General features: G+C 45.2%; 2 protein-coding genes across 4 annotated transcripts; one reads left to right on the top strand and one right to left on the bottom strand.

Moving 5' to 3' along the window:
• Positions 1–516: 516 nt before the first annotated feature.
• On the top strand, positions 517–7,754 carry LOC111955041 (uncharacterized aarF domain-containing protein kinase 5). The gene is made up of 15 exons (XM_023975079.2): positions 517–660; positions 1,530–1,615; positions 1,827–1,976; positions 2,068–2,143; positions 2,454–2,654; positions 2,870–3,010; positions 3,182–3,295; positions 3,431–3,562; positions 3,833–3,916; positions 4,002–4,083; positions 4,260–4,338; positions 4,514–4,605; positions 4,716–4,968; positions 5,486–5,602; positions 7,124–7,754. Exons 1-15 carry the CDS (start codon positions 637–639, stop codon positions 7,224–7,226), a joined length of 1,734 nt encoding a protein of 577 aa, XP_023830847.1. The 5' UTR covers positions 517–636; the 3' UTR covers positions 7,227–7,754.
• Positions 7,755–7,865: 111 nt separating this feature from the next.
• LOC111955039 (cleavage and polyadenylation specificity factor subunit 1) lies at positions 7,866–25,718 on the bottom strand. Of its 3 annotated transcripts, none has more exons than XM_023975074.2 (35): positions 25,528–25,718; positions 24,879–25,047; positions 24,696–24,723; positions 24,291–24,424; positions 24,007–24,087; positions 23,743–23,891; positions 23,364–23,510; positions 23,031–23,170; positions 22,801–22,911; positions 22,457–22,550; positions 21,781–21,868; positions 20,324–20,476; positions 19,589–19,640; positions 19,159–19,253; positions 18,978–19,052; positions 18,717–18,797; positions 18,177–18,422; positions 17,834–17,975; positions 17,499–17,677; positions 17,241–17,383; positions 16,852–17,041; positions 16,336–16,542; positions 16,117–16,206; positions 15,817–15,972; positions 15,275–15,635; positions 15,077–15,161; positions 14,773–14,914; positions 14,405–14,557; positions 13,340–13,516; positions 9,547–9,613; positions 9,387–9,434; positions 9,094–9,249; positions 8,752–8,881; positions 8,445–8,583; positions 7,866–8,322 (listed from the first exon to the last, which is right to left on the bottom strand). In XM_023975074.2, the coding sequence occupies exons 2-35, from the start codon at positions 25,020–25,022 to the stop codon at positions 8,275–8,277; spliced, it is 4,431 nt and encodes a 1,476-aa protein (XP_023830842.1). In that variant the 5' UTR covers positions 25,023–25,047; positions 25,528–25,718; the 3' UTR covers positions 7,866–8,274. The 3 variants fall into 3 exon arrangements, with proteins under 3 accessions (XP_023830842.1, XP_023830844.1, XP_023830845.1); XM_023975076.2 differs by having other exon boundaries at positions 24,879–25,039; positions 25,528–25,617; XM_023975077.2 differs by having other exon boundaries at positions 24,879–25,023; positions 25,528–25,617.
• Between the last annotated feature and the right edge of the window lie 50 nt (positions 25,719–25,768).

Raw genomic sequence — 25,768 nt, 5'->3', positions numbered from 1 at the left:
ATCACAGTAATTCCTACATTGATGTTAATGTAAACAGTTATCTATAATACATATTATCCAGGCTATGCCAGTGATGTGATGGCTGAGAGGCTGGGAAGGAGGATCACTAATTATCAAGACAGAGTCAGTAGTATTTTGCCGTTATCATTGAAAACAACRTTGTTTAAATTCCAGACCATACTCTGATACCGTAAACCTGATTGTAAACAAGGTTGTACAGAGATTGCACACTTGAATAATTTCTGATACATGTTATGTAATTAGCCACATTAATTAATCATTTATTTACAACGTCCATTTCTGATTCAACCACAAAAATACATGCATTATTCTGTACATTTGTGATTTAAACTCTAAACGTAATTTTAAAGTATGCTTGGGTTGATTCATTTTGATGCGAGTCAAGTGAGGAATCTTTTCACTGGAGAATCTTCGGTCACATTCGGACCATTTGTCACGTGATCAATTTCGTGCCACATATGTCCTTAAATCATTTGTAGCCAGTTCAGGAAATCAAGTATGATCTGAAACGGGAGGAGACAGTTACATTCGAGTAGAGGCTATACTTTTTTACAATTTAATTTTTTTAAACTACATATTAGTGAGAAGAGAGCACAGTGAGTGTATAGGCTGAACATGGCGTGGGAGACCTTCAAAGCAGTGAGTTGAACTGTTTTTTTTCAAATGTTATCTTTTCCTTGCCTGGTAACGTTAGGCTAACTTGTTATACTATAGTAACATACTAGCTACACCAAATTTAAAATATGCCTGTACATACCTTCTAAATCAACACCTGACTTTTAACAGTTTATGCGTGTATGGATTAAATGTCATTAAAAATAATGACTAGGTTAAATGTATGTGTGCGCTTTGTATGTTAATGTTGCACAGTATATTGCTAACGTTACACTTTTATTTACATATCCCACTAGCAAGGGTTGGTCTCGTTCCATTAACTAACGTTACTCTCTAACTCAGGAATTGCGCTTGGACATTTGATGCAATGTATAACCTGATGCAATGTAGAACCTGATGCAATGTATAACCTCCATACTAAAATCAGAGGTCGACGTACAATTTCGCTAAACGAGATCAAGAGCTCGTGTGATGTCCCTAATTTTGAGATTGACGTTTACCCTCCATTAGTTATAAGTTGTCACGTGTTTTATTCAATGCCATGGGAAACAGGGTAGAATGAGTAATCGTGTGTGTGCACGTAGTCAGTGCCCTGACATAGAAAGGCTCTATCTATAAATCTACTAGTCTGGAAACAGTTTGTCCTGTGATAGATGGTTAAGGAAAACAGCCTGTTCTGGCCTATGGAGAGTGGCCTTGATGCAGAGTCCCCAACACCAGTCTCCATGTTATTCAATTTAACATAGTAACATGCAGAGTTTGTTTTTCTCTACTTTTCTAGGGAAAAGGAAGGTGTTTCCCAGCATGTCTACTGTGACTAGCAAAAACAGTGGATTAGTTTTAAGTTGATGCTTCAAAGTGACACTAATTGTGGTGTTTTTGTCATTCTGTAGTTAAGGTTGTGTTGGCCTCATTTGGCCCTGCAGCGAAGATGTCCCCACCCACATCCACAACTGTACAGATCCTTCAGCTCACAAAGGTACTATACTAACTACACAACTACACCGTGTCTGAGACGATGGCCAAGCTCCTGTTCCTGTAGTGTCTGTCAGCTTGATGTACAAGTACACCACCTAGGCAGGAAGCAGAACTATACATGCAGTTAGTCAAACACTGTAACCTTCCAGAAAGCGACATCGAAAGAAATGTACACACACTGTTGCTGAAATGCCCATGTCTTCTCCTGTCAGGCCAGGGAAGAGCCGAGGGTTGTTCAGGCAGATGTTTCTGGGCGTGGCGGTGAGTGTTCCCGCGGTGGTGGGGGTCCAGTACGCCTTTGCGGAACCTCGAGAGAGACGGAAGATGAAGATCTTGGTGAAGGGAGTCGGTCGCTTCTGTCGGTGGGTCTCATCCTTTTTGCATGTGGTCAAATGTTTTGAATCATTTCCTTTTTGAGTTACTCAAACCATGTCCCTCTCTCTTTCCCTACAGGTCTATATATGTAGGACTCTATATCTCAGTAGATTATTGGTGGACCTCCAATGTGACGTTACGTTGCATGGACGAGGTAAGTTTGACAGAATATATATTGGGTGCGTTCCTCTGTCCAGGTGTTGCTGACCCATGCCAGATCTTATAACATCTGGATCGGTATTTTAAGTATCCGCTAACCACATATGTTATAGCGATCTGGTGCCTGACAGCACAGTCAATGACGTGGCACGCAACCATTGATTGATGCATGCAACGTCTGAGCAGGGGAACGTGACCATTATGAATTGTGACAGCCCTACATGTCTGTGTCTGTCTGCTAAACAATGGTGTGAGTCTGAAACGATCTCGGGAGTTCAATCCCATCTTCCCCTCTGTGTTGCCAGAGCAGCTCATCATTCGTGGCAGGGATGTCATTGTGCCACCAAAGGGCGGCAGACAGCATGGTGGCGGGAGCAGTGCAGAACGGAGGGATATATGTTAAACTTGGACAGGGACTGTGTGCTTTCAACCACCTGCTGCCTCCTGAGTACGTCAAGACACTGCATGTCCTGGAGGATAAGGCTCTTAACAGGAGATACAAGGAGGTAAGACCTGCAGTATTTTGTCTTGTCAAACATTGAAGAGTAGTTAATGAAGCAATAAGTAGTGAAAGTGATGGGGGAGCCATGCTTATAGTTGTCACGGCTTTGAATGCCTCTTGGCCATTCATAATGTGAGGCTAGAACTGGCAATTCTATAATTTACAATGAAAAGTGTTGAGAAACATTCTTGCATGAAATGATCTGTCACGTTCTACCAGGTAGACTCTCTGTTCAGAGAGGACTTCAACACTACTCCAGACAGGATGTTTAAGAAGTTTAACTATGAGCCCATCGCAGCAGCCAGTCTGGCTCAGGTCCACAAGGCAGAGCTGCAGGACGGGACTCCTGTTGCTGTCAAAGTGGGTTCAGGTTAACTGTACAACACATTCAGCCACAGTTAATGGTTTACTGTGTGATTTACTCTCTTAAATAGGTGTCACCTCGCCTGATTAAACCGAACAGAACACTTTGGTTAAACCAGGTTAGATATCACTCCTTATTTTGAATATTAACCTCTCTCTCTTCTCCAGGTGCAGTACATAGACCTCAGGGATCGGTTTGACGGTGACATCAGGACTCTGGAGATCCTTTTGGACGTTATAAAGTTCATGCACCCCAGCTTCGGCTTCAGATGGGTCCTCAAAGTAAGGGCTTAAACTTGTCTGCTAATTTGGTCGAAAATGCTTTTTTTTGGGGGCCTTATCAGATAATACCTCGCAGAGCATGATTAGATAGACATGGTCCCCTAACCTAACGTTGGCATTCTCTGACGATATTAGGACTTGAAGGGGACATTGGCACAGGAGCTGGACTTTGAGAATGAGGCCAGGAACTCTGAGAGATGTGCAGAGGAACTGAAACACTTCAAATTTGTCATCGTGCCAAAGGTTTACTGGGACCAAACCAGCAAGGTGAGACCCAGATCTATTCACTGCTGTAAATTACAATGGCTGTGTTCAAATAGGCAGCTCATTTCAGATTTTCTTTTTTTTCTCCCACTGTCTTTAGACCAATGACAGATATTTTAACATCACTCTTTTTCAGAGCTGATCTTATTGGTCAAAAMATCAATTTAGTGGAAAAAAATATCAGTATTGGGCTGCCTGTCTAAACGCAGCCTTTGATACATTTTTTGACCACTTGTATTATTGTACTGTAATAAACAAACCATTTTCCTTTAGCGAGTGTTGACTGCAGAGTTCTGTGAAGGCTGCAAAATCAACAATGTGGAAGAAATCAAAAGACAAGGACTTAGCTTGAGAGATGTAAGTACCGGCCGTGACACCGTAGAGCAGCTTTTGTCTATACGCATTAGTCCTCGGATAAGCATATAAACCGTTGTTTTTTCAGACTGCTGACAAGCTGATCCGTACGTTTGCAGAGCAGATATTTTACACGGGCTTCATTCACGCTGACCCTCACCCCGGCAACGGTAGGTCAGGGGCTTGTTTACAGTTTCTGCTGAACTCTAACTTGAATCAGGGCAGTTTACAAGAGGTTTTTCCAGATATATAAAAAGTTAAGTCGATAACAAATAACTAACTGTTCAACAATATTTGCTAAAAATGACTTGGTGACCTTGAGTGCATGTTCTATACCATGTCACAGTGCTTGTGAGAAGAGGTCCAGACAAGAAGGCAGAGCTAGTACTGTTGGATCACGGCCTGTATGAATACCTCAGTGAAATGTAAGATTTAAGCTATAATCATAAGCCATTTAGCAGACACTTTTCTCCAAAGCAACTCAGTGGTGTGGATACATTTTAGAACCTACAACCTTGCAATGTAATCAATATTTTTTTCAATTGTACAGCTATGTATGTATATTGTATGTTATACTATACCTAACCTTTGACCCTGTAGTGACAGGGTAGCGCTGTGTAAACTGTGGCGGTCCATAGTCCTGAGAGACGACACTGCTATGAAGAGGTACTCCAACAGCCTGGGGGTCAAAGGTGAGAGGACAACTAATATCATTTCAAACAGAAGTCCTATGCCTTTAACAAATCCTGTCTCACAACAGACTAATAAAATGTTTACAATATCCTGATTCCTATCCAATCAGACTACTTCATCTTCTGTGAGATGCTGCTGCAGCGGCCAATCAACATGCGGGAGCTGGGCCTGTCCAACATCCTGAGTTGTGAAGAGACATCCTATATGAGGGACATGGCTGTCAATCACTTTGACAACATCATGGCCGTTCTCAAGTCCATGCCACGCCCCATGCTGCTGGTGTTCAGGAACATCAACACGGTCCGCAGCATCAACATCACACTAGGAGCTCCGGTAGACAGATACTGTGTCATGGCCAAGAGGTTAGTAGTATCAGGTTGGGAGCTCCGGTAGACAGATACTGTGTCATGGCCAAGAGGTTAGTAGTATCCAGGTTGGGAGCTCCGGTAGACAGATACTGTGTCATGGCCAAGAGGTTAGTAGTATCAGGCTGGGAGCTCCGGTGGACAGATACTGTGTCATGGCAAGAGGTTAGTAGTATCAGGTTGGGAGCTCCGGTAGACAGATACTGTGTCATGGCCAAGAGGTTAGTAGTATCAGGTTGGGAGCTCCGGTAGACAGATACTGTGTCATGGCCAAGAGGTTAGTAGTATCAGGTTGGGAGCTCCGGTGGACAGATACTGTGTCATGGCCAAGAGGTTTAGTAGTATCAGGTTGGGAGCTCCGGTGGACAGATACTGTGTCATGGCCAAGAGGTTAGTAGTATCAGGTTGGGAGCTCCGGTGGACAGATACTGTGTCATGGCTTTAGAGGCGAACAGACGACTGTTTCAAATAGTAGCAGTTGTAGATATTTACTAACCTGTTGTCTTGTCTCCAGCGCTGTGCAGGGCTGGGGGCGGCTCTGGGCAGAGAGGCCGGGAGTTCTTCCCAGGTTCAGGGTGTTCCGATGGGTGTGGACCTCCTGGGAGAGCCTCAAATTCGAGTATGCCCTGAGGTAACGAATTATCCTCAACGCTATACACTCAGTAACCACATTTCCATCCAGTTTGAGTAAAATCATACCGTATAAAAAAATTAGTAATCATGACAGCTGTGATGGAAACGGGAAGTTTCGGTACAATGTTATGAATGCCGACGGTAAGATTAATTATGTGAGAAATGGCAGAAACACCTTTATGCACAAATATAACATATCGAAGTAAATTTGGAGTCACGTGTGATGGTGTGGTCTTCCCACTACGACTGGGGAAAGCATGCAGTTTATTAGGCTACAGATGAGAACCTATGAATATCACAGTGTGGTGAAAGTGCACAGTGATCTTGATGCTCCTTTCCTATAAATATTGAGGGTCTTATTCTGATTACATGCTTGACTGCAGTTTGACAAATCCCAATATTCTCGCATTTATCCATAATTCCATAATGTAGACTAGCCTACCCGCACTGTATTTAAGAGCGCAAGTGTCAACACGTCTCCTAGGTCTCACCCCGCTTTGCCTCCAGATCTCCCTGTATTCTTCAGGGGCATGAAAACATTGCTCAATTGGTATCAAAGGACCTAACGTGTGCCAGGAAAATATTCCCCACCCGCCTGTACCGTTGACAGGATGGGGCCATAGACTCATGCTGCTTACGCCAAATCCTGACGCAACAGGAACCGGGACTTGTCAGACCAGGCAATGTTTTTCCACTCAATTGTCCAGTGACGGCGTGCCCACTGGAGCTGCTTGTTTGTAGCTGAGGAGTAGAACCTGGTGTGGTCCTCTGCTGCATTGTGACAAGGACCAATGAGTTGTGTGTTCAGAGATGCCTTTCTGCACACCACTGTTGTAATGCTCTGTTATTTACCTGCTTGTTAGCGTGCACAATTCTTGCCATTCTCCTTCAACCTCTCAAGCAGTTTTTTGCCCACAGAACTGCCACTGACTGGATGTTTTGTTTGTCGCACCGTTCTCTGTAAAGCCTAGCTAGACCAGGGTTTCCCCGTACTCGGTCCTCAGGACTCCAGGGGGGTACACGTTTTGGTTTTTGCCCTAGCACTACACAGCTGATTTCAAATAATCAACTAATCATCAAGCTTTGATCATTTGAATCAGCTGTGTAGTGTTGGGGCAAAAACCAAAACATGCAGCCCTTAGGGTCCCGAGGACTGAGTTTGGGAAACGCTGCCCTAGACAATGTCGTGCGTGAAAAGCCAAGGAGGCCCGGCCACTTCGGAGATGCTGGAACCGGTATCCCTGACACTGATCATACCACACTCGGTCACTTGTTTTGCCCACTCTAACGTTCAATCAAACAGTAACTGGATGCCTGTCTGCCTGCTTTTATATAGCAAGCCACGTGACTCACCGTCTGTAGGAGCAAACCATTTTCTGTACCTAATAAGCTGGCCACTGAATGTATAGCAGTAGACCCAACTGGGTAGGTCTTGCTCCAGACATTACCCAAAATACATCAGCATTTTTTGTTCCTACAAGATTGCCTAAAACATTAACTAAAATCATTATCTTCCCAGGTCAGAAATGGCGACGATGCGTCTGACACGATACCTGCTATCCCTGTTGTCTTACTTTAACCTCATATCGCTGGATGAGGAAGTCTACCAATACCTGAAGTAGAGGCTGAGACCCTGACCTCCGCTGCATACCTGAGACTACTGACTCCTGATTTAACGCTCAAGAACTGCAACCCGTTTGACAGGAAGATAACTAAGTAGTTTAATATGATAGTTGTCAGTTGGGCTGCTACAATGGTGCTATGCATTTGCCAAATCTGCTTTGGCAGAATGTGTAGACTTTAAAAAATATATATATTTGACTCATCTTAGTCAGGACAGGGAAAAAGCACCAAATACAGCTCCAAGCCAAAGACTTGACTCGCCAGGAGTCATGGTATTGAGGAACACTGTCTCAATGCCTCCAAGGAATGTCAACTGGCATGACATATTAACCCAATTTAATGATTACAAATGTAGAACCATTTATTTTGGTTTATTTGACCTCATTCACTGGGGATGCAGTATGTGTAGGTAAAAAGCCTGAAGTGATTKCTTTTAGCCAAGATTCTTGCTGTTGCCATAAAGATTTGAAGGAGCAATCTGACTTGAATGAGATTAGTCAACCTTTTCAGATTTATAGCACATGTTTAGTCACAGAACATTCCAGATTTTTAATCTTGTTGCATTACCTGGATAATAGGGGTTAAATATGCTGAGTTACTTTTACTGCAAGCATGTAGTTTAGTCAAGTCAAATGTTCATCCCTTTTTAGGAAATATTTGGTTATCACTCAAGCACCCACCTAATGTATAAAATGCTAACTGCAAAAGCTAATGCTGCTGAAGAAATACCTTTTAAAATTGTATTCTACTTTAAATAAAGTGCCGTACCTCCCCTTGAAATTCTTTATCTCTTGTAAATAATGCATTGATGTCCATGATAGATTTGCATGTTACAGGTACAGATCTCAAATTATTTGAACCTAAAAGACAATGTACAATCCACTTTTTTGTAATAAAGTTTACTTACAAAATATTCTGAGAAACATGTCTACGAACTCCTTATGACTGAACGCATAAGTTTCCATACAGAACATAGATACCAAAAAGCCATTTCATATAAAACAGATGGAAGATCCTAGGTCTCACACGTAGTCAAGGATGCTGCTCTCAGAAATGAGCAGTCACCCTGTCAACCTCAAGGAGATCATCCAAGATCTGAAACGGAAAGAAATACTTAATTCAAACATCTCATAACTAATAGTGATTTGGACCACAATTGATTAAGATGGGGACGATACATTAAGATGCTAGTTTTGTAGAGAACTAATAATACTCACTATATCAGAGGTGGTGCCAATCTTCTTGGCCAGCTCACTGCGCTCCATGGTGCTGAGGTACAGGTACTTGTTGAGCAGCTCTCCATCCAGAATGTTCCGCACCGCGTTCTGGAGCTGCCGCCGGTCAGCATGCAACATCCTGAAGGACAAGATCCAAAAACATAGTTTTAGTCTATCCAAAGTGTCAGCTTTATAAAAAAAATAAAAAACCAATTGAAAGCTTAAAGTAGGCAACACTTAAATACTTTAGAGGCATGGGGAGAATGATAACCACAACAGTTATCAGTGACCTTGTGTGGTAAGTTACCTGAATGCCTTGGGGTTTAACCCTGCGTGGTGTGGCAGCATGGTGGTGAGAGCATTCTGCAACATCAGCAATCTGCGGTAGGTCTTCTCCTGCATGGGCAGCAGCAGCCCGATGCCGCCATCCAGAGTGGCTGTAGGGAGGGAAGAATTACTGCTAAAGCTCCTCTAAATCCATTTTGTTTTTAAATTTTAAGCTACTGACAATATCATGTTCATCCTTCTGAGAACATTATACCAAGAGGAGCATTTGATCAGGCCTACTGAAGCAAGATTTTCAACAGACAACCCTTCACAGCTTCTTCTACCCTGTATCGGTCAATTCAAAGTCAAAATTGTGTCCTACCAAACCATGTGATGTGCTTGTTGTCCCAGGCCAGGGTCTTCTTGGTGGCTGTGTCCAGTGCCCCTCGACAGGGCATCCTCCAGAAGGCGTTGACATGAGCTCCCACGTTAAAGTCTGCCCTCCTCAGCAGACGCATGCCTCCGAAACTCTCCTTAGCTACAGCAGGACGCAAAGTACCAGTTCAGTGATCACGACCGGGTGGAGCTGCAGTTTGTCATCACACATGACCTCTGCCTTTATTTGATATTGTGATGTTTGTGGGACAGTATTACCCCGTTTCCGTTATCACTTACCTTCAGGCAGATACATGTACACCGATATGTTCTGATCTCGGTCGGACACTGAAACAGAAAATAAGTTTACTTTGAGAGGTCTAGGCATATATAGGCTCCATCCAAAGASTTAACCAGGATAACACTACCAGGCTAACTACCAAAGTTATATAAACCTTACCCAAGAATCCCAGCTGGTTGTTATCCACCATAAACTCTACACTGTAGACCTCCAGAGGCTTGGCGTCCTGGGGAACCAAACGCAGCAACAAAACCATTAAGACAGGGGTCCCCAATTACATTCAGCCGTGGGCTGATTTTTCCTTGAGCGATGGTCGGGGGGCAGGAACATACAATAGTTAAATAATTTGRACATTACAAATTGACCACAAGAATCCAAAAACAGATAATATTTGACAAAAACAGAATCATTTCTAACCTTGATTACATTGGGATATGATCAGATATGCCTCTATAAGTAAGAATACTAAAATTACTGAGCTCATTTCCTAGTGATTTTACAGTCTTTCCAAGAACAAAAATGTGTTATATACATACATATATACATACATACACAACCGTTCAAAAGTTTGGGGTCACTTAGAAATGTCCTTGTTTTTGAAATTAAAGCAATTTTTTTTTGTCCATTAAAATAACAGAATTGATCAGAAATAAAGTGTAGACATTGTTAATGTTGTAAATGACTYTTGTAGCTGGAAACTGCAGATTTTTTATGGAATATCTACATAGGCGTACAGAGGCCCATTATCAGCAACAATCACTCATGTGTTCCAATGGCACGTTGTGTTAGCTAATCCAAGTTTATCATTTTAAAAGGCTAATTAATAATTAGAAAACCCTTTTGCAATTATGTTAGCACAGCTGAAAACTGTTGTTCTGATTAAAGAAGCAATAAAACTGACCTTCTTTAGACTAGTTGAGTATCTGGAGCATCAGCATTTGTGGGTTCATTACAGGCTCAAAATGGCCAGAAACAAAGAACATTCTTCTGAAACTCGTCAGTCTATTCTTGTTCTGAGAAATGAAGGCTATTCCATGCGAGAAATTGCCAAGAAACTGAAGATCTGGTACAACGCTGTGTACTACTCCCTTCATAGAACAGCGCAAACCGTCTCTAACCAGAATTAAACCAGAATAGAAAGGAGTGGGAGCCCCGGTGCACAACTGAGCAAGAGGACAGGTACATTAGCTGTCTATTTGAGAAACAGACGCCTAGCAAGTCCTCACTGGCACCTTCATTAAATAGTACCCACAAAACACCAGTCTCAACATCAACAGTGAAGAGGCGACTCCGGGATGCTGCCTTCTAGGCAGAGTTCCTCTGTCCAGTGTAGGTCTTTTGCCCATCTTAATCTTTTCTTTTTATTGGCCAGTCTGAGATATGGCTTTTTCTTTGCAACTCTGCCTAGAGGCCAGCATCCCGGAGTCGCCTCTTCACTGTTGACAGTGTACTACTCCCTGTGAAGGAGTACACAGCGTTGTACGAGATCTTCAGTTTCTTGGCAATTTCTCGCATGGAATAGCCTTCATTTCTCAGAACAAGAATAGACTGACGAGTGTTCAGAAGAAACAAAGAACTTTCTGGACATTTTGAGCCTGAATCAAACCCACAAATGCTAATGCTCCAGATAGATGATGGTTGCTGATAATGGGCCTCTGTACATGAATGTACATATTCCATTAAAAATCAGCTGTTTCCAGCTACAATAGTCATTTACAAACATTATCAATGTCTACACTGTATTTCTCATCAATTTGATGTTAGTTTAATGGACAAAATATATATACACTGCTCAAAAAAAAAAGGAACACTAAACAACACAATGTAACTCCAAGTCAATCACACTTCTGTTGAAATCAAACTGCCACTTAGGAAGCAACACTGATTGACAATAAATTTCACATGCTGTTGTGCAAATGGAATAGACAAAAGGTGGAAATTATAGGCAATTAGCAAGACACCCCAATAAAGGAGTGGTTCTGCAGGTGGTGACCACAGACCACTTCTCAGTTCCTATGCTTCCTGGCTGATGTTTTTGGTCACTTTGAATGCTGGCGGTGCTTTCACTCTAGTGGTAGCAGAGACGGAGTACAACCCACACAAGTGATCAGGTCGTGCAGCTCATCCAGGATGGCACATCAATCGAGCTGTGGCAAGAAGGTTTGCTGTGTCTGTCAGCGTAGTGTCCAGAGCATGAGGCGCTACCAGGAGACAGGCCAGACATCAGGAGACGTGGAGGAGGGCAACAACCCAGCAGCAGGACCGCTACCTCCGCCTTTGTGCAAGGAGGAGCACTGCCAGAGCCCTGCAAAATGACCTCCAGCAGGCCACAAATGTGCATGGGGTGTCCTTTTTTGTGTGTGTGTGTGTGTATATATATATGTGTGTGTATATATACACACACATATATACACGCACACACACACACAAAAAAGGACACCCTTTCAATGAGTGGATTTGGCTATTTCAGCCACACCRGTTGCATCAAATTGAGCACACCGCCATGCAATCTCCATAGACGAACATTGGCAGTAGAATGYCCTTACTGAAGAGKTCASTGACTTTCAATGTGGCACCGTCATAGGATGACACCTTTCCAACAAGTCAGTTCATCACATTTCTYCCCTGCTAGAGCTGCCCGGTCAACTYTAAGTGTTGTTATTGTGAAGTGGAAACGTTGAGAAGCAACAACGGCTCAGCTACAAAGTGGTAGGCCACACAAGCTCACAGAATGGGACCGGCGAGTGCTGAAGCGCACAGCACGTAAAAATCGTCTGTCCTTGGTTGCAACACTCACTACAGAGTTCCAAACGGCCTCTGGAAAAACATCAGCACAAGAACTGTTCATCGGGAGCTTCATGAAATGGGTTTCCATGGCCAAGCAGCCGCACACAAGCCTAAGATCACAATATGCAATGCCAAGCGTCGGCTGGAGTAGCGTAAGGCTCGTCGCAATTGGACTCTGGAGCAGTGGAAACGCAGTCTCTGTAGTGGTGAATCACGCTTCACCATCTGACAGTCCGACGGACAAATTCTGGTTTGGCGGAATCCAGGAGAATGCTACCTGACCGAATGCATAGTGCCAACTGTAAAGTTTGGTTAAATGGTCTGGGGTTTTTCATGGTTCGGATTAGGCCTCTTAGTTCCAGTGAAGGGAAATCTTAACGCTACAGCATACAATTACATTCTAGACAATTCTGTGCTTCCAACTTTGTGGCAACAGTTTGGGGAAGGCCCTTTCCTGTTTCAGCATGACAATGCCCCATGTGCACAAAGCGAGGTCCATACAGAAATGGCTTGTTGAGATCGGTGTGGAAGAACTTCACTGGCTTCAACCCCATCGAACACCTTTGGGATGAATTGGAATGCCGACTGCAAGCCAGGCCTAATCGCCCAGCATCAGTGCCCGACCTCACTAATGCTCTTGTGGCTGAATGGAAGCAAGTCCCTGCAGCATTGTTCCAACATCTAGTGGAAAGCCTTCCCAAAAGAGTGGAGCAGCAAAGGGGGGACCAACTCCACACTTGGGGGGAGGGGGGGGGGGGCAAATCAAATCACCCACGGGCCGAATTTAGCCTAATGAGGAACCCTGCATTGAGAGAAGAGTCCCTTAAGACTCAGAACACTGGCATGAAGAACGGCCCTGATCATTTAATCATCCCCTCCAGCACAGCACTGCTCTCTAGAGGATAAACTCAACACACAAAAAACGCTGGGATCCCACAGGGGAACAAAGACAGTGCTTTCTTTCATCCATGAACAGAGCCCTCATCGGGGATGTACACTTAAAACCATAAACAACAAACTAACATAGAACAAAACAGCTCAGAGAATGATCATCAGAGAGTCAGATGGTGCTAAATCACGTGCCACTTAAACACAATACTTTGAAGTTGGATTGACATCTCCCCTGTGTTACTACTTAAGTAGTCCTGTAGCCTTGCTGTCTTACCCTGCTAATTAGCGAAAGAGTCTTACTCTCAGGCTGGTATCTGAGCAGAGAGATGCTCTTCATGACGTCAGCTGCCACGATAAAGTTCTTGATGCTAAACATCTGGTGGATGTAAAGCTGGGTGTCGATGAAGGCCATGCCTGTCAGGTCGTTGTCCTTCAGACTCCACAAAAAGATCTAGACAGAGAGAAGAATAGACAGATGCATCGATCACAACCAGGACTTTGTCAGAGGGTTACAGGAGAGATTGTTGAAGTACTGCAACTCGCTGTTGGCTGGGCTCCCTGCCTGTGCCATTAAACCCCTACAACTCATCCAGAACGCCGCAGCCCGTCTGGTGTTCAACCTTCCCAAGTTCTCTCACGTCACCCCGCTCCTCCGCTCTCTCCACTGGCTTCCAGTTGAAGCTCGCATCCGCTACAAGACCATGGTGCTTGCCTACGGAGCTGTGAGGGGAACGGCACCTCCGTACCTTCAGGCTCTGATCAGGCCCTACACCCAAACAAGGGCACTGCGTTCATCCACCTCTGGCCTGCTCGCCTCCCTACCACTGAGGAAGTACAGTTCCCGCTCAGCCCAGTCAAAACTGTTCGCTGCTCTGGCCCCCCAATGGTGGAACAAACTCCCTCACGACGCCAGGACAGCGGAGTCAATCACCACCTTCCGGAGACACCTGAAACCCCACCTCTTTAAGGAATACCTAGGATAGGATAAAGTAATCCTTCTCACCCCCCCCCTTAAAAGATTTAGATGCACTATTGTAAAGTGGCCGTTCCACTGGATGTCATAAGGTGAATGCACCAATTTGTAAGTCGCTCTGGATAAGAGCGTCTGCTAAATGACTTAAATGTAAATGTAAGTACTGTACTTGTGCTCCTTAAAAGGCCTTTCTGACCAGTTCTTATAATAAATGGCTAATTCAATATCAAAAATACACTCAAGTGCAACATGTTGGCCACACAATGAAAACAATGTCAATCGGAACAGAATTATATTGAGAGGTGGGTGGGAAATACATCTAGATTGGGATATCTGTAGCGGTATAGTCAGAGATGGGTCTGTCACCTTCTGTCCGATGGCAGAGACTAGGTATCCGCTGCAGTGACACAGAGCTGTGACTGGTCCCTTCTGCTCCTTCTCATACAGAACCTTGAATTTGTTCTTCGTCAGGGGRTGACCAGGTTCCGGGACCACCTCAATCACATCCAGGATCAGGATCTGGACAACATTAGAGAGAGAAATAAGTCCACACTAAAATCAACATCATGATTTCAAAAGGCATCATCTGTCTGTCGGACTCCGTAATAGGTCCAGAGTTTCCTGACTAGGACAAACTCTGGACCTTACTTTAGACTATAACTTACAGCACATAACTAGGGCCCAAAATATATTCCTGGTTCTAGTTAGTAGTCAGAGTAATGTTGGTGACTCACCCGGCCCCTACAGGTGACCTCCTCCCCCTGCATGAGACAAGTACCAGCAGCTATGTATCCCTTCAGCCCAGACACCGTCTCTTGACTCCTCAACGCCACAGTCTTCATACACGTCACATGTTCCCACTCATCCAGGTCAATTCTGACCAATATCAGAGAGAGGGAGGTCAGAACAGACACCCACTAATACACCCTAGATGCTTAAATATAAAAGATATCTATATCAATATGCATCAGCTCTATAATGAACATCCCTCAGGTTAGAGGCCACGCTGCAGTGAGCTGCAGTAGCTACAGTTGTTACCGTGTGTTAGGGATGGCCTCCCAGCTGACAGGAGATATGAGCTGAATGGAGAAATTCTCCTGCTGAGGAGGAATGTAGCGCTCGTCTGAAGAGACAAACAACACAAAGGAATTTTAATGGCGAAAGAATGAGCGAAGTATTAAACCAGTGAGAAAGTGATGTGCACGTCATGGAGACTAATGCATATACTGGTCCCACCTCTGTCTATGGTCTCAAACTCCTTCTCCTCTCCGGTCATTCTGGGGATGCGAGTGCAGGGGTCCTTCACGCTGGTGCACACTGCATACACCTTGGACTCCACATGGTAGGACACATAGTGAACGGTGCACCTCAGAGGAATCTTCCTGACTGGCCAGGGGGCGTCATACGACAGGTACGTGGGTAGAACACTGATCCTCAGCTCGCCCTGCTTGTTGAAGTAGAGGAAACCTTTGGGGCAGTTGATGTTGTGGAAGGGGGAGAAGGACTCGATTGGTCCGTCGATTGTCATGGGGTGGAGCCTCAACGCCCCCCGTGATGTCACCAGCATCCAGTGAGGGGAGGGGCCACAGATGAACACCTGACACACAAACAAGGAAACATCATGAGAACCTACAGAACTACAGTATAGATATATAAAGTCTGTGTGGACAGCAGTACCTCTCCTTCAAGATGTATTCGGCAGGGAACCTGAGTATCTAAAAGCGTACCCCTCGTTACCCATGATGTAGATATAGTCCTGTAGGAAAATAACCTCTTACCCCAGAGTAACCAGAGATGTCCTCAAAGTATCTGAACCTGGCCACACGACCTTTGACCACCGCTGGCCCCTCCTCGCTAGGACCAGCCTGACCTTCAGCCTTCTTATCTTTCTTCACCTTCGACTTCTTCTCCCGGAAGTTGATGTTGTGGGGCATCTGAGAAGAGACAGGAGAACAGTTGGAAGACATAAATGATCAGTGTTGAATGGGCATTTTAAGACTGGTTTCCTAGACACAGATTAAGCTTAGTCCTAAAAAGTTGACAAAACTTTGCTTGTCCAATGGCCTTGCTCTTCTTACCTTCTTGAAGCGAACCTTCAGGTTGCTCTGAGCCTGCTGCTGGTCATATGGGAATGCTTCATAGATCAGAAGCTCCTGTTCAACATGGACCTGGGAAAGAAACGCAACATTAAACCTCAGATCTATCTAAAGCAATTTCCCAAATTGAGATCAATGAAGTACCACTGCTACATATTCTGGTGTTTTCATTCTACTTTAATACCTGTACTGAAAACTCACCAGGAGGTAGGGTCTGCAGTGGTTGTTGCCGAGCGACACCAGGGCCACTTCTTTGACCAATGGGATCTCTCCCTGTCGTGTCACTTCCTCCTTTTTCCCCTCCCCCTGGGCTGCTGATTGGCCGGCGGAGCTGTCAACCAACACTCTCTGGCCAACAGGGAAGTTCTTGACCAGGAACACCAGTCTCCAGTCAGGTAGCTGGTAGATCTAGAGAACAGGAGGACGTTGTTTTACTATTAGCTCTGTCCTGTAGAAAATGTTCACCTGTCGGTTGTGGTGACACTCGTTGCTATGGCCACTGAGTTCTTGTGAATTTCTGAACATAAGTTTAAAGTCCCCAGGCTTTTATCCAACCTCTAAAATGGCACCATAGTATAAATGTTGGCATTAAACAGTATTAGAATTGTAACAGCTATGTAAATTAAGTCAACTAAATGATTATGATACAATACAAAAAGTGCATTGATACAGCTATTACTAAAATTGTGCTGATAAAATAGAGACATTGATCCTAACCTCCATGACGCCGTTCTCGCGGACCATCATGCACCAGTGTGTAGGTTCAGCTTGTCCCGACCTCCCCTCGGACCCCCCACCCAGGGCCCCAGAGGGGCGGTAGCCGGGGTGGGACTCGTCCTTGGTGGGGGTGATGCCTGCTGGGTTACAGTCTCCATATAACATCTCCTCTTCATCATCCACTGTGTTACTAAAGAGGAGACATGGAAGAGAGACCTGTACTAATAAACTCTGAGGTGAGACAGTGCTTCCACTGTCTAAAGAAATGAGGTGCAGCCCAAAAACGTAGTGTCCACGGGGACAGCTGGCATGTCTTTCATTCTTCAGTTCAAAACAATCTACTTCATTCAAAAACATCCTGCCTGAGGTCCTATATGATTGGCTCTTACCTGAGATCCTGCATGATGATCTCAGTTTCTGATTGGCTCTTGAACATGGTGTCTTGATCCTTGGTGTGACAGGTCTGCTTGTTCTCTGTGGTGAACATCCCGCTGACGTCACGGAACGTACACAGCGTAATCACTCGGGGTTGCTGCACGGGGAGACAGAGAGAGTCACCGGTCTGAGAATCTTATTTTTTCACTCATCCATCGGGTTGTAATACTGCCTGGCTTAGTTGTACAGTACAGGATATAACCGTGACTCACAGCAGCTATCTGTGGTTTCTGCAGGGCCAGTCGGTGGGTCTTGCCCATGTAGGAGTCGGTCTTCAGGACGAACATGGTGACCACTCCGTCTGCCGTCATGATGACCACATAGGGGTCCGCTACGGAGCACTGCACTATGGGAGAACCCAGGTCCACCGGGATGAAGTGCAGCTGGGTCACTGGAAGAAACGTCAATCAATGAATGTATTTCTGAAACCATTTTTACAGCAACAGTTGTCACAAAGGGCTTTCCAGTCAGTGAAAGAGTACAAGTGAGAGGTAGGGACACAGAGTATTAGGGATTATTTGATTGAAAGATGGACAGATCTCTCTACCTCCTTCCAGTAGCCGTATGCCCATGGGGGAGACCTGGATGATGTATTTGTTGTCTCCGATGTTCCCAGCAAACACAGTGGGCCCCTGGGTGGCGAAACCACTGGTGTCCAGCTCCATGATCTCCTGGCCCGTCTGCAGGATCTAGATAACCACACAGGAGGGGTTCCAGTTACCTTCAATAGACCTCAATCATTACCCTTAATCAACATCACAGACTCAATCTAAACATGCTGGAGCTCCGTAGAGGAGGAAAAAGCTCCCTTTCAGACTGCTGTGTAGAGCGGAGTGTGTCTAGGGGTGCAGTGTGTACTGTACTGTGTAGAGGTGAGGTGGGAGGTGTACCATGGTGGAGTCCTCTCTGCTGAGAATCAGGAAGCCATGTTTTTTCTTGTCGCCCTCCACTGGCGCAAGCTCCGGCTTCTCCTCCGCCTCCTCCTCCTCCTCCTCAGGGGTCTCACCCTCTTCCTCCGTCACCGGAGGCTTGTCTTTCTTCTTGCTTTTCTCCTTCATCTCATTGGAGATGACAGTCCACATGTCATGGCAACCTGGCAGCTCAAAGGTGGTGACCACCTGGGGACGGATGCTCCTCTGGAAGGGGCCACACAAAACAGTCATCAATAGTCGCAGAACAATGGCCAGAGGGAAAAACTGAATCATCAACTCTCATAGCTGACTCTGAAAATAGCAGCTCTTCACATTGTTTTCTGGCAGCTACTTCTAACGCGCCACGAACAATCAGTGGTCTTTCTCTGTAGCACCGTCACTGTGTACTGTACCGTCACTGTGTACTGAACCTGAGGTAGATAGGCCTCGCCACCACAGGTCTCAGTGCAGCCACACACATGCTCAGAAATACAGAGACCGGTTGAGGAGAGTATTTACCTGAAGCACAGACAGACCCCCGTTCTTCCCAAAGCCAGAACACACCACTATCTCCAGGTCAGGCTCTGGGTTGGTCTGGAACTGTGGACACAGAAACACCAGAGACAGGGCTTAGTGCATCTTACTGTTAGCATAGCAAGGTCTTGAGAAAATAACTTGGTACAGGTATTGGATATTAAATCAGTGCTTTCACAAATACAACACAACCATGATGGACATCATGACTGGAGGATAGAAACCTCTTTTGTGAATTAAAAGTACCTCTTCGGAGAGGAAGGCTGGCTCCCCCATGGACGCACCAGCACATGGTCCGATGTTCAATATGCTGTCACACACCTGGAGGCAAATATAGGAAAACCATATTGTAAAGACTGCAATAATCAAGACTAGAATATGAATAATAAACTGATAAATATTATACTGGGGTAACAAGGGGTCCTACCTCAAAGGAGTAGGTGGCCAACTGAGTGCCAGACGCCACTTCGCTCCCGTACACCTCAATTTCATCCACCTCATCAGGCAGTTGGTTCTTACCAGCTGGATAGAGGACATGGGAGGAAACACATTATTTATAAAAATAAAAACATTATTATGGGTGACCATATCACCTCAGTTAGTTCCAAACATATGTAAAGGGTAATATGCAAGACACAACCAAGACATTGTAAAAGAAAGCCAAGTGGTTAGAGTGTTGGGACAGTAACCGAAAGGTTGCTAGATCGAATCCCCGAGCTGACAAGGTAAAAATCTGTCGTTCTGCCCCTGACCAAGGCAGTTAAACCCACTGTTCCTAGGCCGTCATTGCAAATAAGAATTTGTTCTTAACTGACTTGCCTAGTTAAATAAATAAAACACAACAACTGTCCAAATACCTGTCAAGTTGGTAGAGGAATCAATTCTCTTCTTTTTACTGGGAGGTTCCGCCTGGAATGATCAAATTCAAGTTAATTCTGCAATTTACATCAGAATACAGACATAGAAATGTGTATCAGCAACTCATTTAGCATTTCTGTTTACAAAATGGACACTGGGCCGGTAGGTAGCCTAGCGGTTAGATCGTTGGACCAGCAACTGAAAGGACACTGGCTTGAACACCCGTGCCGGATTTAAAAAAAATGTTTTATCTGTTGATGTGCCCTTGAGCAAAGCACTTAACCCTAATTTGCTCCAGGGCCACTGTACTACAATGGCTGACACTGTAAAACAACACATTTCACTGCACCTATCCAGTGTGTGTGACAATAAAACATCTTCTTTTTTCAGGGGTGAACTATAATATGCGACATCATCACATATTAAGTGGCATATTTCCACGTCTTTGACTAGCAGATCAGTCACAACAGCAGTTGAAGTGCTAAAAATCTGTTAATACGTGGAACACGAGCACAGAAGAAGGGCAGTGACCGCTACTTGTTTTTGAAACATCCTCTTTTGGCGACATTTACAACTGGCTACATTTTTAAGCTAAATTTGATCAACTTTGCCTTGACTAGAATCTATAAATCTATAGAATCTTTACATTTTTTACAGAATCACTCACAGCAATATGCCACAGGGTCCAGACTGAGGAGAATATCTACATAGGAACTAAAATCAAACCAACTCACCTGCTTCTCCTCATCGGTCTCCTCGTCCTTCTCTTTGTCCTCCTCCGCTGGTGGTTTCTCTGGATTCTCCTGGTACTTCTCTGTGTATTTCAGCAAGAGGCTGTTTCCCAGCCGGGACCCCAGGAACAGATACCCAGGCTCCATGGTCATCATCTGGGGAGGAGAATAGACAGGGGCGAGGGGGCGAGGAGAAGAGACAGGGGCGAGGGGGAGAGGAGAAGAGACAGGGGCGAGGAGGAGGGGAGAAGAGACAGGGCCGGGAGGAGGAGGGGCGAGAAGAGGACAGGGGCGGCGAGGAGTGGGAGACAGGGAGAAGAGACAGCGGCGAGGAGGGAGGGGAGAAGAGACAGGGGCGAGGAGGAGGGGACAGAAGAAAGCAGCGCGCGAGGGAGGAGGGGAGAAGAGCAAGGGGCACAGGGGCGAGGAGGAGGAGAGAAGAGACAGGGGCGAGGAGGAGGGGGAGAAGAGACAGGGGCGATGGGCTGGGGCGAGGAGAAGAGACCAGGGGCGAGAGGAGGAGGAGAGAAGAGACAGGGGCGAGGAGGAGGAGAGAAGAGACAGGGGGCGAGGAGAAGAGACAGGGGCGAGGAGGAGGAGAGAGAGACAGGGGCGAGGAGGAGGAGCAGAAGAGACAGGGGCGAGGAGAGGTGAGAAGAGGACAGGGGCGAGGAGGAGGGGAAGAAGAGACAGGGGCGAGGAGGAGGGGGAGAAGAGACCAGGCTGCAGAGAGGAGGAGGAGTGAAGAGACAGGGCGAGGAGGAGGAGAGAGAGAAGAGACAGGGCGAGGAGGAGGAGAGAAGAGACAGGGCGAGGAGGGAGAGAAGAGGGCCGAGGAGGAGGAGAGAAGAGGACAGGCGAGGCGAGGAGGAAGAGAGAGGGGCGAGGAGGAGGAGGAGAGAGAGGGGCGAGGAGAGGAGGAGGAGAGAGAAGGGGCGAGGAGGTGAGAGGAAACAGGGGCCGAGGAGGAGAAAGAGACAGGGACGAGGAGAGAAGAGACAGAGGCGAGGAGGAGGGAGGAGAGAGAGGGGCGAGGAGAGAGAAAGGGGCGAGTAGGAGGAGGAGGAAGAGACCAGGGGCGAGGGAGGAGAGAGACAGGGGCGAGGAGGAGGAGAGACAGGGACGAGGAGGAGGAGAGACAGGGGCAAGGAGGAGGAGAGAACAGGGGCGAGGAGGAGGAAGAGACAGGGGCGAGGAGGAGGAGAGACTCAGGGGCGAGGAGGAGGAGAGACAGGGGCGAGGAGGAGGAGAGACAGGGGTGAGAGGTGGGGAACCTCTATAGTTCCACAGCTCCTCTATGACCAGTTCATTCTTGGCCAACCATTGGCAGCAGACTGAGAACATCACTGCACTGCATTCTTCACACCTAAGTGAGTCTGTGTGTGTGTGTGTGTGTGTGTATACCACCCCTTCTATGCCAACAACTCTCTCTCTCTTCCCAGCTACTGTATCCTACTTACACATGTGGTGAGGACGCTGGCAGCAGCCTTGTCCATGTGGAAGGCCCGGACACTCCTCATGCCATCAGTGATCAGGGTCAACACATAGCTGAGGAGAGAAGACAGGCACAGTCAAAGCATGACTCTTACAAGGTTATGAAAAAATACAATGCCATTCTAGCTGTTGCTACACAATGCAGTTATTGCTACTATGCCACACCAATTTGAGGGGAAAAAAATTGCTTTAACACGGTCGAATAAAGCAGTTATGGCTAATAAATATACACTGAACAAAAATATAAAAAACGCAACATGTAAAGTGTTGGTCCCATGTTTCATGAACTGAAATAAAAGTTCCCAGAAATGTTCCATTTGCACAAAAAGCTTATTTCTCTCAAATTGTGCACAAATGTGTTTTCATCCCTGTTAGTGAACATTTCTCCCTTGCCAAGAAGCTGATTAAACAGCATGATCATTACACAGGTGCCTTGTGCTGGGGACAATAAAAGGCCACTCTAAAATGTGCAGTTTTGTCACACAACACAATAGGGCCTAATTTATTTATTTGAAATGACTAATTTCCTTATATGAACTGCAACTCAGTAAAACCTTTGAAATTGTTGCATGTTGTGTAAATTGTTTTGTTCAGCATACATAGCTAATAAATTCCATCACAACTGTTGTGGGCTCTACTCACATCTCTCCTCCCATTAGAGAGATGACCATCTTATCAGAACCGATGAAGGTGGACTGGGAACAATCTAGTGTGATGTTCACCTCCTCCTGTATACCTGAAACACCAACACACACGATTTATCAGCCTTATTAGAATACATAATAATGGCTATTACATGCTTACAACATGTTATAAAGCTTTATATCTGCAGGTATATTGCAGTGTAAGTGTTACCAAATTACTTCCCTAGGCATGGTATAAATGTCTTAGGAATATTAAATAGGCTGAGTGGCTTTCTTTTCTATATGCAGGGTGAGCTTGAGAACACTGATGTATGTGTGCTATTGTCCTCAGTCAGTACTTACGCAGGGGGAAGGCGGTGGTCCCAGTGGTCTGTGTGTTGAGTGACACTCCATATGGAGGAACACTCTGGTTGAGGTATAAAAGGGAGTTGACAGCAAACACCACCACACCACCTAGAAACAACGGGAATAAATTGACATTCTGAGTCATGATATGATCTAGAAACTGATCATACAAGTCTCTTCATATGTAACTCAGAATATAAGAACCCATAAATGGAGTGAGTGATTACCAATGGGCTTGGGCACAGCCATGACCTGTGTGCAGTCAAAGGGCAGGTTGCTGAGGGACCAGATGACAGGGTGAACCTTCTGCATGATGTTGAGAGAGATGGCTACGATACTGCAGGTGTCCTGTCTCACTGCTACACGCCTGGAGGAGGAGGACATGGTCAGACTAGAGCTGCACACCACAATATTACCAGTCATAAACAGGTCTGAACAAGACATGACTAAGTTCCTAGCCTTCTTCCTGTTAACTCATCAGCAGACTTTTGTTTAGGGGGGCAGTCTCAGACAGACAGACGGAACAGAGAGGAGGACAGGTGCCGTTGTGGTGTACTGACCCAGGCCACGTCTGGTTGGGCTCATACAGGATGAGCAGTGTGGGTTCATAGTAACCGTGGAGGAACTTCATATCGACAATGTTCAGAAGCTTCTCATCCAGCTCACGGACATCGATGATGTAGCTGGGAAGAAAGCTGGACTTGGGCCTTAAATCAGTGGTAAAATAAAACATGAGTCAAGATGACTGATAAGAAATCATCAAATGCAAAACCCCTCAAAGAACAGTTACTACAACTCAAGAGTGCATTCTATGGGTATCCTAAATATCACAACGAGGTGCTATGATTTTAGGATTCTCTGGAAAACAGTGGCAAATGTTACTGAGTGGTCTATCCTAACTAAATAAATCAAATGATGAAATGAAATATGTCTACATACCCTTCCACTACTCCCTCCTGTTCGTCAGTAAGTGTGTCCTTTCTGAATGGCAGCACCACCAGCTGGGTGCCATACACCAGCATCACAGCACAGCGGTTCTCTGGGTCCACACGGACCATGGGGATGTGCAGGTTCTGGACAAACCCATCCTGGAGATAGAACAATTATGGAATAAGATACAACTTTTTCATATATGCTCATCTTAATAGTAATTTGCAGATTATGTATTTGAATGTTTTTCAAGCACAGTTAATTTCCTCTTACCCTCAGTTCTGGCTCCTCAAAGAAGTGAAGCGAGAGAGTCTTCAGATCATGTGTTCCTGGATCATACTCCACCACTGACAGCTGGAGTAAACAAAACCAGGACACTGTAAACAGCAGTCAGAGACATTTTCTAGGACAGGTTGCTTGCACCTACTACGTGTAGCTACTGCCACATGGTAATTGATAACATTGAAATGTAAAGAATAAGTAGGCTAAAGAAACCTGGAAAATTAAAGCTGTGAGTTCAGGATTAGTAAAACAATCAATCTAGATGTCTCAGGTACCTTAGCATCTTTGAAGCTGAGCAGGAGAGCATCTCTGTTGGCTCCTACCAGCTGAACAGAGGCCATGGACATGACGTTACCGAACAGGGAGAAACAAGCCACCTGCTCAAGCTTCTCCTTACGACTCTTGACATCTGCAGAGAACAAGGAAAAGATCAAGAATGTGTCAAAGAAGAAATCAGATGTCAGAAACAGTCTGTCAGAGTCTAATGTTGGCACGTGCATGTCTGAGGAAGGCTGACAACATAATAATAGCATACAGTGTGGTTCACTAGTCTCTCTAGAGTCTAGACAGACAGGTTGCCTCCGACAATGTTACAACATAGTATAGTGCTTTTGCCCGGTCTGGGATTAGCTGCTCCTTCACCAGAACGTTGCTAGATTGCAAGGCAGTTTTAGACATACCTGGTGATTTGTCTGTCTTTGAAGCATTCTGAAATATGAAGACAAAGATGTAAATAAATAAACTGGATGTCATGAAGGAAAAAACATACTCCCCACGACCGGTAGCTACAATTTATTTATCTGATTGTACTTTTGATCAGTGATTGAGGAACGAAAGACGACCACGGCTAAAAGCTACTTTACCTCCACATCGTGAATGACCCTGTAGACGTAAAGCTGAGATGTTCCAGCGACGACCAGGTTCTTCTCCTCGTTGGAGATGAAGTTGCAGTAGACAGAAAACTCGATGGCTGTGGGGGAGTGGGCTTGGCGGTACACGGCATACATCCTGCAAGCAGCACACCCTAAGCACCTTAACGTTACAGCAGAGTTAATAGCTACATATAAATCTGAAAACGCATTATATTAGAAGACACGTCTAAGGATATTGCACCAGTACTACTTAGTTAGATTTTTTTTTAAATCAAAGTTAGCTAATACGTTGCACACTCTAGCTAAACATATTGGTGTCAGGCTTAAATACAATCCAGGGTTGATTGTTAGCAAGCTAGCTAGCTGGTCAATTATGTTTTAGCTGGCTCGCCTGTCTGCGAACGTTACTTGCCTGGCTCGTTGCGGAACGAAGCAAATGTTACTTTATTTGGGAGAATACTAGCTATACTATTTTTCCACTTAGTTGGGTAGCTAGCTAAAGAGTTTAAAAATAACGTTAGCTAGCTAGTTGGCATAGCCGTTTGGCTCACTTGCCAATGGTCCACTAGCGTCGGTTAGCTGGATAGCTTGCTAGCTAACGTGCTTCAAGCAGGTGTTCAAATTGATCACATAAACCTACCTATTACGAACAATCTACGATAGTTTCCAGTTTGGGTCTTGCCTTTCTCACTTTTATTACAGCATAATTCAGTTCACAAAAATAGTGTGGTTAATCAATGACTGTAGCTATACATTTATTAAAGGCTGAAATTATTTTCATTCAAACATTTCCCAGGCTGCCATTCGACCCAAAATGCGCAGCTAAACTGAATTCGTCAAGAAAAAGCAACCAGGCAATAATAGTTCCTATCTTCATTGAA

This window comes from Salvelinus sp. IW2-2015, linkage group LG30 (genome assembly GCF_002910315.2).
Source record: "Salvelinus sp. IW2-2015 linkage group LG30, ASM291031v2, whole genome shotgun sequence".
Lineage (NCBI taxonomy): Eukaryota > Metazoa > Chordata > Actinopteri > Salmoniformes > Salmonidae > Salvelinus > Salvelinus sp. IW2-2015.
Note: the sequence above shows the minus strand (reverse complement) of the source record. Positions and strands in the feature narration are given on the sequence as shown.